Genomic DNA, 13,457 nt, shown 5'->3' on the forward strand with positions numbered 1-13,457 from the left:
TCCATCATCGAGTCAGCTCGGTGGTTTTGTGCTAAATCCGATCTCATCCTCTCTAATTAGCTGGTTAGATTGGAGCTGTGGGGCAGTTCTGTTCACTGGAGAAAAGTGATTATTTCAATTTAATTGTTGTTTATTTTTGTCTTTCAAGGTATGATTTTTATTTTTTACATGATTCTCTTTTGCTGCTACTTGTTTAATTTGTGATTTCAAGTCATTCTAGCAACATTTCTCGCCATTTCTTGCTGAAAATGTTGATTTACCACACAATGTCTCAGCAACTACTGCAACATTATTCATGAACATTTAGTTCAGACATTAATGTTCCCCACACAATGAATTTTAATAACTTTGGTGACCCCATAACTTTTCTAACTAGCACAACAATAAGGTCAAGTTTGGCAAATTCTTCATTTTTTAACCAAATAGCTGCAGCTGCACTTTGTTTTCAGTGCTAATTAGCCTATGTTAGCTTGCTAACACGCTAGAATAAGATGTTGAACATGTTAAACATTACACCTGCAAAACATCAGTATTTTAGCTTTGTCACCTTGAGCATGTAAGCTAGCTAACACTAGCATTTAGCCCATTACCTCATTAGCTAATTTTGCTTTATAGTGTGGCAAAGTGTCAAATAGAGCAGCTAACGTGGCTAACATGACTTTTAGTTATGAAGTAATTTCTTGTAATTTCTATTTTTATTTTTATCATTTTATGTTTATACCTCGAAGACCGGCGACCACTTCATGGACACTAATGAGGATCTAAATAAAGTGAAAATGAAGAATAATAGTGAATAAGCTGGTGGCATAATGGGCTTATTTTATAATGTAGTTTTTACTCCAGCAGAAAAATAAATGCCCGGTGATCTTTTGGAAACCCAGAAGGTCCTTTTGAAAATGTTTACCGCCGTTATATATGATAAATATTCATTTTTTTACACAAAAAAAATTTTTTTTTATCCTTTTTATCCAAATTGTGACTGTTTCTCGTTCTAGTATCTAGAAATGTAGTTAAAAATTGTATTTAAAGAAGCACAAAGAAAATATCTCATATACACGTTTTAGTTTGTGACATTTTCCAAATTGAGCAAGTACATAAAATATGTCAGTGAATTATTTCTACAATGGATCAATTATCTATTAGTAAAACATGACACACAAGTTATAAAAATTTCGTGGCAACATTCAGAGATCATAGCGGGAGGAAAGCAGATTTTAGTTTCTGCATGATATTAGAGCGCACTGAGGGTAACGTGCTATCTTCACAATCACACCGACGTACAGCTGGATCAAACCAGGTCACGATATCCTGACAGAGAGCTTGGTTAATCTCACCACGTTAGGCAGGAAGTCCCAAACCAAATCAGAGCGGTTAAACCAAACACGCAACGTTACACCGCTGATTACAAAACAATATCTACAGTAGATGTAAACGTATCTGCAGGTTTTACATCCCTAAACTAAAAGTTTTCTTCAGTTTATTTATTAACTTCTTTCTATTTCTCTCGCTTTTCTATTTTTATTTTGTGCATATGCATATATTTTTTTGTTGGTGTTGTTGTTTTATTGTTCTCTTTCTTGAAAAAGACAATAAAGAGTTAAAAGAAAATTAAAGTTTTCTTCCGTCTGTTCTTCACTCAGGCCAGCGAGGGGAAAGCAGCGAGCGTCACCCCGGAAGCCATGAAGACTGAACCTGACAGCAAAGCCAAAGGTGAGAAGATGCAGTTTCACTGTCGGCCATGTTTCCATCGACTTACGTGCATGTGCATGTTAAAGTACTGCGTCAGAAAAAAAAACTGCAAAATAAAATATTTGCAAAATGTGCAAAATACAGTTTTTATGCCCACAGGAGGTGTTTTTGTTTTTCCTTTTTCGGGAAAGTATAAATGTGCCTGATGGGAGATGGAAACACGTTTTCTAAATAAGCTCCAAGTACCAAAAATGTGCTGATCAGCTGTATCCACTGGGGAGAGAAAAGAACGTTTTCTTAGCTGTTTGTCATCATCAGGAAACACAAGAACTTTTCTCAACAAAACTGTGTCCAAAAAATCTTTTCAAGTCAAATTTGGAAACAACATGCATCCCTGCGTTGCAACATTGCAACGCAGGGAAATTATCGCTGAGCATGTCGTACTTTTAATTCTGGGTCAGAATCTCCTTTATTTACTTGAATTTGATGTGAATGTGTTTGTCAGGGCGGGAGCAGTGTAAAGTCCTCTTTCCTTATGAAGCACAAAATGAAGACGAGCTGTCGATCAAAGAGGGAGAGATCGTCAACATAATCACAAAGGTAAACCGGTTCATATGTGTGTATGACTTCATTCTCACACATTTGCATCATATGATTTGTTTGAAAACGCAATTTACATCCAGGTGCACACTAAACACATTATGAAGCATTTTAAAAACTCTCCTCTGTCCAGGAGTGCGCTGACGCCGGCTGGTGGATGGGGGAGATCGGAGGACGGCAAGGCGTCTTCCCAGACAACTTTGTCAAGCTGCTAGAAGCGGAGAAAGAGGTGAGTTCAGCGCGAGGACACACCAGCAGAAAGTCATCTGTTTACTGTGATGTTAGAAGCTGAGAGAGTCTCAAAGACTCGACACATTCTTGATGTGTGTCTGTGTCTGTTTGTGTTTCTCAGAGACCAAAGAAACCTCCTCCTCCCAGCGCGCCGTCAGCCAAACACACCACAGGTACAGTCACACCTCCTCCTTCTTCTTCTCTGCTTATGGTTTTATGTTCTGAGAGAGAAAATCAAAAGCCTGTGAACTCTGACCTGTAGAGAAAAAGTCGGAGGTCAAGAAGGTTCCTCCCGAGCGACCTGAACACCTGCCTCAGAGAGACCAGGATCGAGGTACAGTCCGGACCACTCCGGTCCTCTTCAGACCGCCTTCAGCCTGCAGCTCCTGCAGCAGCTCGCAACTTTCTGCTCATCTGTTCAGCTGACAGATCTCTAACTAACATGCTAAAATGACTAATCCAGCATCCAGAGGGAGTCATGATGCATCCAGGTGCTCCTCGGATTGTTCTTACAACTGCGTTCATGAGCTTTTAAGTCGCCAAAGCCGTTTCCAGAGGCATTATGTTATCGGTTTGTCCGTCCCATCCTTGCGAACGCCGATACCTCAGAAATGCCTCGAGGGATTTTTTTCAAATAAGTCACCAATGTTCGCTTGGACTCAAGGATGAACTGATCAGAATTTGGTGGTCGAAGTTCAAAGGTAAAAGTCACACCGTGACCTCACAAGTCATATTTTAGGCCCTAACTTTTATATGTTCATTATGACTGCACCATGTGTCGAAGCGCTGTCAGTCAGTTATTCACCAGGATTATAGATGTCGAATTTTCACCAAGAACTCCACTTAATTTATGAAAGTCTTCCCTACACAGGCTGTGTTATATGAGTGTGGACAGGTGTGGATGTAAACTTGAGTACAACTGCCAGGTAATTCTAGTTTAAGTCAAAATCTCCCAAGTTTTTAGATTTCAGCTGCTAAAATGTGAACTTTTTCTGGTTTCTCTACTTCATTATTAACGCTAAACAGAATATTTTCGGGTTGCAGACAAAACAAGACGTTTGAGGACGTCATTTTGAAATTTCATTTAAATTGAAATTAACTAAATTGTACTAAAATATTGTTTTAACTGACTTGTTATCAGTGTTAATGCTAATAAATAACCTTTCTAACTAATCCTGAATTAACCATCGACCAAACATTCACTTTAATCCACCATGTTTCCACTTATATAACCTCAACGTCGGCAAGTCCTGTGCCAACATTTTCACAGACTTTCTGAGATGTCGCTCCGACTTCTGACACCACGTGAATGTGTTATCATTAATGCCGGTGTGAAACTGGACGATTTCCACGTTTTTAATCTGCGAACGTGCAGCAGGTTTTGTCGAGGCTGGATGCTGAAGTTAAGAGCATGTTGCAGTGTGTTTGTCCTCGTCTGTGAAGCGGAGGAACAACGCTCCGATTGAAGAAATGGTGTCAACATCATTATGCGTGCAACAGGAAGCTCTGGGTGCTGTGGTTTTGAGCTTGACAAACACTGGCACAGACACACAAGCCTCCAATTATCTCTGCAGTCGTCTCATTACATGCGATTAATACAAAACACACAGAATTAACTCGACAAATTGACTCATTTTAAATGCTACTCGGATTATATTTGATCCCTGTCAGTCGGAGGTTTCTTACTAGTGAGCAGTGGAAGTAAAAGTAACAATAAAACAAAGTAAAAATACCTGATTACAAGCATAACTCCTGTTTACTTATAGTAAGTAAAAGTACATAAGTGTTATCTGCAAAATGTACCCAAAGTAATAAAAGTAAAAGTACAGATAGATGATCAAAATATACATTATTGCGTTGTCAATATACTTTAAATGTTGATGTCGCTGTAGCTGATTAAGTGTAGCTTATTTTAACATCTTTGTAAATGTGTATTTTTCTTTATTTGCTTTTTTGTAACTCGTGTGGAAATCTTTCGCAAGTATGAACAAAAACAGAGTATACAGAAGTATAGGAACTAAGTACTAAATGGAAAAAATCAGGTACAAGTACTTGTTCCACCTTGTAAGAAAGTTGAAAATACTGATGCTTGGGACGGTGAATATTAAGCAAAAACTGAGAAAAATGAATTTTTTGGCTGAGGCTCATCCTCCATCCAAGTTTTCTGGAAATCCGTTCAGTACTTTTTGTGTAATACTGCTGACAAACCAACTCAACAACAAACACACAATCAGCCACGGGCGAGAACATAATCTCCTTCCTGCCACCACCTTGACACCTGATCATCCTAATCCTCTTTTGGTTGCGGTCGAATAGTCTTTTTTTGCAGAGGAAGCTTCCTCACTGAGTGAAACTAAGTATTTAAGAGCTGTTTGAACTTTCTAAATGCAAAGGAAAGCTTCAGTTCCTCCTTTCTTACCTTGGATTCCTCATGAATTCTCCTTCACATCTTTCCTTGACCTCGTGACGTTTCCATCGAGGTCAAGGAAAACTGTTCAGGATGTAATGTTTTTTGACTTTTCGACCGCAGCCATCTTGTTTTGATTTTCCCTCCCGTTCTTGCAGCTTCGGGCGGCTCCAGACCTTTCTTCATCTCCCTAGATATACTCTCTAACCTTCTTTGGCTCGCTTTAGTCCTCTCCAGTCGCTCCTTCTTACTCCTCACCTTCATCGCACTCCTCCTTCGCCTTCGTCTAAATATGCATGTCTGTGTCACACATTCACCTCTACATGTGCAGTCTGTTTGTTTTAGTTATCTGTGAACATCCGTGTGTGTTTGTGTGATTTTGTGTGTGTGTGTAGGTGAAGAGGTGAAGGTTGGAGACATCCCCAAGCCCTCCCTCCCATCTATCTTTCCCAAGAAACCCCTCCCCCCAAAGACAAGCTCCTCCTCCTCTTCCTCCCATCCCCCGCGGCGTCCCGAGAGACCGCCCACTCTAGCGTCAGTACACGCTCACACGCAGACACACACATCCTTTACATCCCTGAGCGCACACAGCCTAACGTTGTCGTATTGGTTTACCTGCTCAGGTGTGAAAGCCCCAAGTCTGAGGGCGGGGCTTCGACACCAGATTCTGCCCCTGACAGGTCACATGACGCCGGTGAGTCTGACTGACGGGAGCGTCGACCAATGAGATGAAGATGTGGTGCCTCAGTGACAGTCAGAGCGTCTCCTTTTGTCTCTGTACTCATTCGAACCTTTAATCGTGTGTTTTTTTTGTGTTTCTGATGTGTGTGTGCAGACGTGGACCTGGACGCTGTCGTCGCATCGACAGAGAAGCTGAGTCATCCGACGGCGTCGCGGCCTCGAGTCACAGACCGCCGGCCTCGCTCACAGATCATCACACCAGTGAGAGTTTGTTGTCAGACTGTCATGATGCTGAGACCTACTTGATAGTCTTTTAATGAATGAAATGAAACCACCATCACAGTCGTCTTCTACCTGTTTCTGTCCGTCTCTCTCACAGTCTTCCCTGTCCACGACCGATCTGGACCCCCCTGCAGTGGAGAACAGGAAGGAGAAGGACATTTCTCCGGAGACTTTCTCCAGATCCGTAGACGTTTCCCTGAGAAAAGGAGTTCCCACCGTCTCTGTACGACCAACCTCACTGCACCTCCTCGCACTGTTTATTTCATCCAGCAGAGGGCGGCACAACACAGATTTTATTGTTCATGAGCAGTTTTAAATCTTATTTTTTGTTCCTCATAAACACTTGAGATAATACTTTGCTGGTTGACTATTTTTTAGCGATGTTAAGTTTATATTTCATGCCCAACACATCAGAAAATCACAAAGGAGTTCATTAACAACTAATAATCAGTAAGAAATGCTGTTTCTTCTTGATTTTCGTAGCACTTCTGGCACAATTTGAGTTTTAAAAGGTGGATGTGTTTCACAAGGTCCAGGTGTATGGAGGGCCAACATTGCCAAAATTAAAATGAAATAAAGAAATGACTCAATAAAGAAATATGCCATTGAATGCACCCAAAAAAGAATATGAAAAATACATCTAGGCAATATATGTATGTATCTTTTTACTTTTAGTTATTAATTTATTCATTCTTAAATGTATTTATTGACTGATGAAGCAGAAATGCATCAAAAAACTTAAAGATAAATAAATAGATGAGTAAATACATTTAAAAATTAATAAATAAAATGAAAAATCACATGGGAACTTAAATAAATAGGAGAATTGATACCAAGGTAGATAAATACTGAGAAAAATATCAATTTGTATAATAATTCCTATATTTGTTTTAAATATTATTATTGGTGCATTTAATTGAGTCATTTATTTATTGCAGTATCTTTCCTCCATTCATATTCGTAGCTGTTCTACAGCTTTTGGTTATGTTACACAATTTTTCTTAATATGTGTAGTTATGAAAATTCCCACTTTTCTCCGCACTTTAAGGACTTTAAGGACAGCTTGAAACTCATTTGCGTTTCTAACTTTCCTTGACGCTCTCACTAAAGCAGAACTACGAGGATAAATCTGAGACGTATGAGAACAATATAATGATTAATAAATGATGAGAATCACTGACTTGTGTTTGCGTTTCCCTTCAGGTACCTGACAGTAAAGCACCGTTGCCCGTCAAGCCCTCTGTCCTGACCCCGCCTAACTCCAGCCATCGCCCGTCCTCCCCGTCTTCCTCCTCGGGTCTGACCCCCTCCCCCGAGCTCCGGCATTCACCTCTGACCCCCCCGACACTGGAGGAACTCAGGAACCAGCTGAGAGACCTGAGGTCCTCCGTAGAACTGCTGAAGAGCCAGCACAGGTACGTCATCTACATCGTATGCACCTGGATGTGTGTGTTTAGAAGCAGGTGTATCAGAGTTGCGATGCGTTTGTGTATTTCAGGCAGGAGATGAAGCAGCTTTCAAACGCGCTGGATGACGAGAAGAGGATTCGTATCGGTTTACAGGTGAGACTCATTAAGGAGTGAAAGCGGAGAGAGATTAAGTTTTTCTAAAACTGAAACCTAATAGTGGGTCATGGACCATAATCAAACACCTGTTGTATTGTTGAGATGCAAATGGTACTAAGATCCCAAGTTCCCTTAATCGACTAGCTTCCTGCACAAAGTGTAATTCTGCCCGCCTCATTATAAAACTGCAGATAAAACTGTGAAAATAGCTTGGCACTCATATAATTTAGCATATATAACATATGAAGTGTTTAAGAAATACTTTTTTTTTTTTTTTTTTAGTTTTTATTCATGACATAATTTAAATACTTTAATCAATTATTATGGTTTATTGACTTATATAACCTTTTAGCTTGGATTCTACAGATTTTAGGAATATGGAGTAATTTTATTTTAAGAAATTACATCACAAAAACAAAAATACCACTGGTGGACCGCTTCTGTTGTAGGGTTCACAGCGTTGAACAGCATTTCTACCTCACGAAAGATAAAACTGTGTAAATATTATATTTTTTCAATTTAATTTTAACTTTCTTTTCTAAAACACATCTGGCGGATCGAATTGAACCTTATAGCGGGCACACTTTGGTCTTTGTGGAGTCTGTTAAAGACTTTAAAGACTGTGTTCGTCTGTGTTTAGTTGAGATGAATACAGTCTGAGACGTGACAAGGATGTTGCTTCAGAGATTACACCCCAATCAAGATCTGATTCCCATGTTTTCTTGTCAATCTTATCATAAATTGGAAAGTTACTATTTTTAGAATGATGTGAATGGAAGATGTCAGAGCGTTTTCATCACTGATGTCTGTCTTTTGGTTTTACAGATGGAAGTAGAGCAGATAAAGAAGAGCCTGTCGAAATGAAGACTGAATCATCCTTATCTCTGATGACCGCATCAGAGGCCAGCACATGAAAACATTGTCACTGTTGGCCCCGAGACACTTCAGCCAAAACAAAGTTTGTGCCAAATGATCATCACGATCAACATCAGCAACATTACAGTACCATGGAATCAGCCACCTCCCTCCCCCTGACGCCGCCTTATCCTGTGTTTACTTCTTTATTCTCCTTTTAAAAGAGGCTTCTCTGTTCAGTTTACTGCTCTCTTGTCGAAGCTTGCTGTGCCACCGGTACTGACCCGAACAACAGAGCCGCGGCTGCCGTGCCGGTACTTTTTTTTTTGTTTCTAACATGTGAAGGAAACTTGGAACTTCGTAGCCCGGTTGGTTCAGACGACCTCTGTGCTGTTCTGTGTCCACTCTGCGGCCTTCTCATCTGTATGTGTGTGTGTGTGTGTGTGTGAGCGTGTTCTTATTTTCCATCCATGTGAGTTGTGTTGGACCTACAAAATAGGGACATTTTTGTAAAGTGAGGTTGGCCGGTCCTGACTTCTGCATCGGGCTAGATTAAGGTTAGAATCAAAGCCTATACTTTGAGGCACATCATTAACGTTAGGGTTGTCTGACACACTGAGCTCGATGTTTCTATGGTACACTGCAGGCGGGTGATTTTTGAAGCATCAGCCAATTAACAGCATTCACATTTGGACATACTGTTTACCCCCCAACTCTTTTCTTCTTAGTGTCGTAACTACTTGAGTCTTAAAAGTCTGAAATATAGTTTGAATTGAAATTGAATGTTAAATCTGCAGCCAAATATTAGATTTTCAAGCACATAAAGGCTCCCCTTCCCCCCATCAGTTAAATTAATCAAACCAACATGACAAGCGATACCGTAGGTGCTACTAAAAGGAAAAGTTTTGCAAAATACATGAATTTGCTTTCTAGCTGGAACTAGATGGGAAACTAAATACCGCTCCTAGGTCTGTTTGCTAAATATGAAGCTTCAGCTCGCAGCCAATTGGCTTAGCTTAGCATTAATACTGGAAACACGGGAAAACTGATCTGTAACATAGGTCATTAAATCCACCTACGAGCGCCTCTAGAGCTCACTAATACTACTTTTACTTTTACCAAAATTATTGTTAATGCAAGTTTTTTAAATGCAACTTTTTTTTCTTGTGTGTCTTATTGTCAACATGGAAGCCAGATGTTAGTGGGTGTTAGCAGGTTTCTCGTTCCAGTATGAAAGGGGTATAATTCAAATGTTATGTCTTATTTGTTTTATCCATATAAAAAGCTGTGAAAAGATCAGATTGTGGTGTTTATAATGACCACAAGACTTTAAAAAGCCACTGCTTGTGGTCAAGACATAATCTGTCCAACCACAAATTGTCACTGTTACACTTTGTTTTTTGTTTTCTCAAATAGCTGCTAAGACCTTTTATTTATCTCACCTGCAGAGGGGACCAGGCCTGTATTTGAAGCAGGCTTTTATATCTATTTCCCTCTGTTTGATAAGTATATTTTGTCACGTTTAAGTACAGTTCCATGACGGTACTTGAAATCGAGCTACTGCCATCTTATGGCACTCGTATGTTACTACAAAACATAATTTGTTGTGAGACGTTAACACACATTCACGTGCAGTGACAAAAATATGACAACAATACACTAGATGACAATATAGTGTTGTTGAATCTATTAAATTAAAGCAATGTAAATATACAATACATGCATGCACATTACTAGGCCCAGATACTTTATCTACCCTTATTATTTTCTCCTGACCTTTATTTGTTTGTGTTGACTATAGTTATTGTCGGCTTTTGTATACGTAAAATAGGGTAATATGTTCATTATTGAGCTATAGATGCTGATAGGCTCTTACCTTTTCACAGAGCCTGACTAGCTGTTACCCCGTTTCCAGTTTTTATGTTAAGCTAAGCTAACCGGCTGTAGAATCACAGATGTAAGAGTGATATCAATCTTCTCATCTAACTCTCAGCAAGAAACCAGAGAACTGTATTTACCTCGATGTCAAACTATTCCTTTGACACAATAGAAAACTGCCCTGAGATATTTGGCTGCAAATGAGAAAGTGTATGCAAAGAAAAGTACAGGTCACTGCATGAACACGCCTATCTATGATCAAGAGTATTGGTTTCTGGACAAAAATTTATTATTTACCTTTTTTTGGTTATTGCACTTTTGCTCCACAACTCCAGAAACCGCTGTGCTGGTCGCATCACACCCTACAAAGGTGAAACGTGAGATCCATCTGATGTTTCTGGTGCTCTTTTGGCAGCAGATGAAGGGTAAAGTCGAGAACAGGGTTTGAGGAATGTAGTCGGTAAAAGGACCTCACAGGTTAAGGAAGACAAAAATGTGTGTGTGCATGTATGTGTGGTAGCATGTACGGCTGTTTGCCTCCCTTCCTTATATGTGCACAGAATCTATGGCAACCCGTCACTGTGGCCTTCCTGTTAATGACTCCAAATCTTTCTTTCTTTCTTTCTTTCTTTCTTTCTTTCTTCTCTTTCTTCTCTTTCTTTCTTCTCTCTTTCTTTCTTTCGTATGACAATGAGAAAACTGCTACAACTGAGGCTACAAGTTGTTTTCTTGACTTGGTCCTTTCTCTCCAGGATAGTGATAAATATATATACTTTTATATTTCAGTGTAATAAAGATGCTATTATGTACTGTACGTGTGCATTTTTTGTTTTTTAAAAAAAAGTTACAAACATGTTTAAATTGTCTTGTTTATTCAAACAGTCGGTTCTCCTGCATGGATTACTGTTACAGAGCGATGTTTGTGTGGGTGTGAAACATAAACTGGACACACTCTCAGGTCAGTGACGTTCTGAGTGAACAAAAAGAGAAGTGAAAGTCGCTGATTCAGACTAAATAGACACTGAAACCACTGCAGAACGTCTGCAACAGCACTATTTAGGTGACTCATAACTAACTAACTGGGAAAAACGGATTAAATCTCAGAATGTGTGTAACAGGACACAATGTTGACCAACGTCATAACATTCAATGTTTTCACAGCAGTATTAAATGCCAGCAGGTGCAGAACAAAGTGAGTGAATCATTAACAGAAATTTGTGAACAAGCATAACAAACACTGGATCATTTTGAATATGCTGCAGTACTGAACAAAGGTTAAACCAGGACTTCAGACGACATACGCTTACTTTCACGTTCATAATTTTATTGGGCTGGTCTACTAGAATAGGTTTACAAGCTTAAATGCCCAAAAAATACATTACCTTAACCTCTGTTAACGCTCTTTTTTTTTTTGTGTTGGTTGTTAACCAACATAATGAGGAGATAACAATAGCGACTGTGAGGGAGAATCATTAGGGATTCAGTTTTTCATATTCCAGGCAACAGTGACACATACTTTTGTTGAAAGACAATGAAAAAGTGTTTTGCAAAGTAAAAATCAACCTTCAAGAAAGACCTGAGAACATAACATATAATACAATGAAAATATTGTAAATAAACATCCGTAATAAATACAAATACCATAGTAACACAATAGATAACTTATAATAAATATCCGAAAATGCGTAATTATAAAATAGGGAATTAAAACCAGATTAAAAAGTCACATCTGAAATCAATCATGGTTTTAACCAGATTTCTAAATATGTGACCTTTAAGTTAAACATTTTAAAGGGGTAGTCCAGTAATTTGGTATCTCTCCTCCACAATTTTGGGGTCTATCAAATGACAATCTGAAAATAATCTGACACTGTGAAAGGGGTCATTTGTGAACCCTTTACATGAATCTGTAGATTTTCTTGGCTTCTTGTAGCTTTCTAGAAAGTTTCAGCTAATAGTAGCTAATTTTTTTAGCTACTAGCAACCAGCTTGTGAACATAGCAGAGCAGTTAGCAGCCGAAGAGAGGGGATGGTGGAGACCAAAAACAGAGCTAAAACAGAGTGAATATCAGACTTAAGCTCATCAGGTGGACACAAACACAAAGCTTAAAAATTAACAATAACTCAGCGTTGTGTTCACAACTTTCTGCTGCCCCCAAGTGGCCAAAAATTCAGTTACTGCAGGTTTTTTTTGGAAATTAACAAAGGCAAAGATCATATGAAATCGTACGGTGTGTTTGAGTTTCATGACAAATCCTGATTAATGTTGTAATGCAGCGAACTGCAGGACATCCTGAAGTGAAGTGCTTTGAGTGCCTCGAGGTTGTTATCACGCTGATATGGAAAACTGAGTTGGCACACGGCTTCAGATTAGATCTGGTGAAAGCTTTCATCACACACTTCGTTTCGCTTGAACTGCCTCCTCATCTGTGCCACATACTGAAGATGTGTGCTGATAGTGGCTGGGTGTGGTCCTGAAACACAATGTGAAGGGCATATGCAGCATGTAAAACACGTTATGGAGTACAAGTTCGTAAGATGCTATGATTTATATGAAATTAGAAGCTCACAACGTAATGTTTGTCCTTAATTGGAGATTAACAATTTAAGGCCATTACTTACTTTTCTTGTGTTTGCACACGATGGACAGCACACCAAGAAAATTCCTGCAAATGAAGTCCCAGATACAAACTTTCTATTCTAACTTTTATATGGTGGAATTCACAAACTCTCTCTCAATTAATAATAAATAGCTGTACATGATTGGTGGAACAAACGACAATCGATCCATAGATCTGGAACAGTCCTGCCTTCTCAAATGCCTCCCAAAAATATAATCCTTTCCTTGTTATAGGAACTTTTCCAAACCTGGCGCCTACATTACCCACAATGCAACTTAGCCACTGAGTGACATCACTGGAGGATCTGTATCAGATTACATGCAGCTTCCTCAGGAAAGGCTTTATGCTACTTTTTCACATATGCAGTACTCCCCAAGACCTGTAAACACACTTTAATGTATAAAATTGGTGGAGTTACCCTTTAGTGATACTTTAATCCTATTAATTTAATAAAGTTACCCTATTTGAAGTATGCAAAGCTTAATTTGGCACTTTTATCTCAGTCCTGCTGCTTTTGAACATGCAATGAATTTACCACATTTAAGCTTTTTACATGCAAAACATGAAAAACAGCATACTTTTCATGCTAAGCTATAAAAACCCGATATCTTTATGTCTGTGAGCTTATTAAAGATGCAATATGTAAGA

The 13,457-nt window shown here is 39.1% G+C and overlaps 1 protein-coding gene across 2 annotated transcripts in view; it reads left to right on the forward strand.

Moving 5' to 3' along the window:
• sh3kbp1 (SH3-domain kinase binding protein 1) overlaps positions 1-10,997 on the forward strand; it is a 38,576-nt gene extending 27,579 nt beyond the window's left edge. For both annotated transcript variants that reach the window (XM_073488286.1, XM_073488285.1), the window contains 12 exons: positions 1,641-1,710; positions 2,195-2,289; positions 2,423-2,518; positions 2,642-2,693; positions 2,783-2,854; positions 5,323-5,461; positions 5,551-5,621; positions 5,763-5,869; positions 5,988-6,113; positions 7,094-7,305; positions 7,389-7,452; positions 8,281-10,997. In XM_073488286.1, the coding sequence (XP_073344387.1) occupies positions 1,641-1,710; positions 2,195-2,289; positions 2,423-2,518; positions 2,642-2,693; positions 2,783-2,854; positions 5,323-5,461; positions 5,551-5,621; positions 5,763-5,869; positions 5,988-6,113; positions 7,094-7,305; positions 7,389-7,452; positions 8,281-8,319 (1,143 nt within the window). In that variant the 3' untranslated portion in view covers positions 8,320-10,997. The remainder of the gene's footprint in view (positions 1-1,640; positions 1,711-2,194; positions 2,290-2,422; positions 2,519-2,641; positions 2,694-2,782; positions 2,855-5,322; positions 5,462-5,550; positions 5,622-5,762; positions 5,870-5,987; positions 6,114-7,093; positions 7,306-7,388; positions 7,453-8,280) is intronic.
• The last annotated feature ends 2,460 nt before the right edge of the window (positions 10,998-13,457 follow it).

This window comes from Pagrus major, chromosome 19 (genome assembly GCF_040436345.1).
Source record: "Pagrus major chromosome 19, Pma_NU_1.0".
In the NCBI taxonomy this organism is placed as follows: Eukaryota; Metazoa; Chordata; class Actinopteri; order Spariformes; family Sparidae; genus Pagrus; species Pagrus major.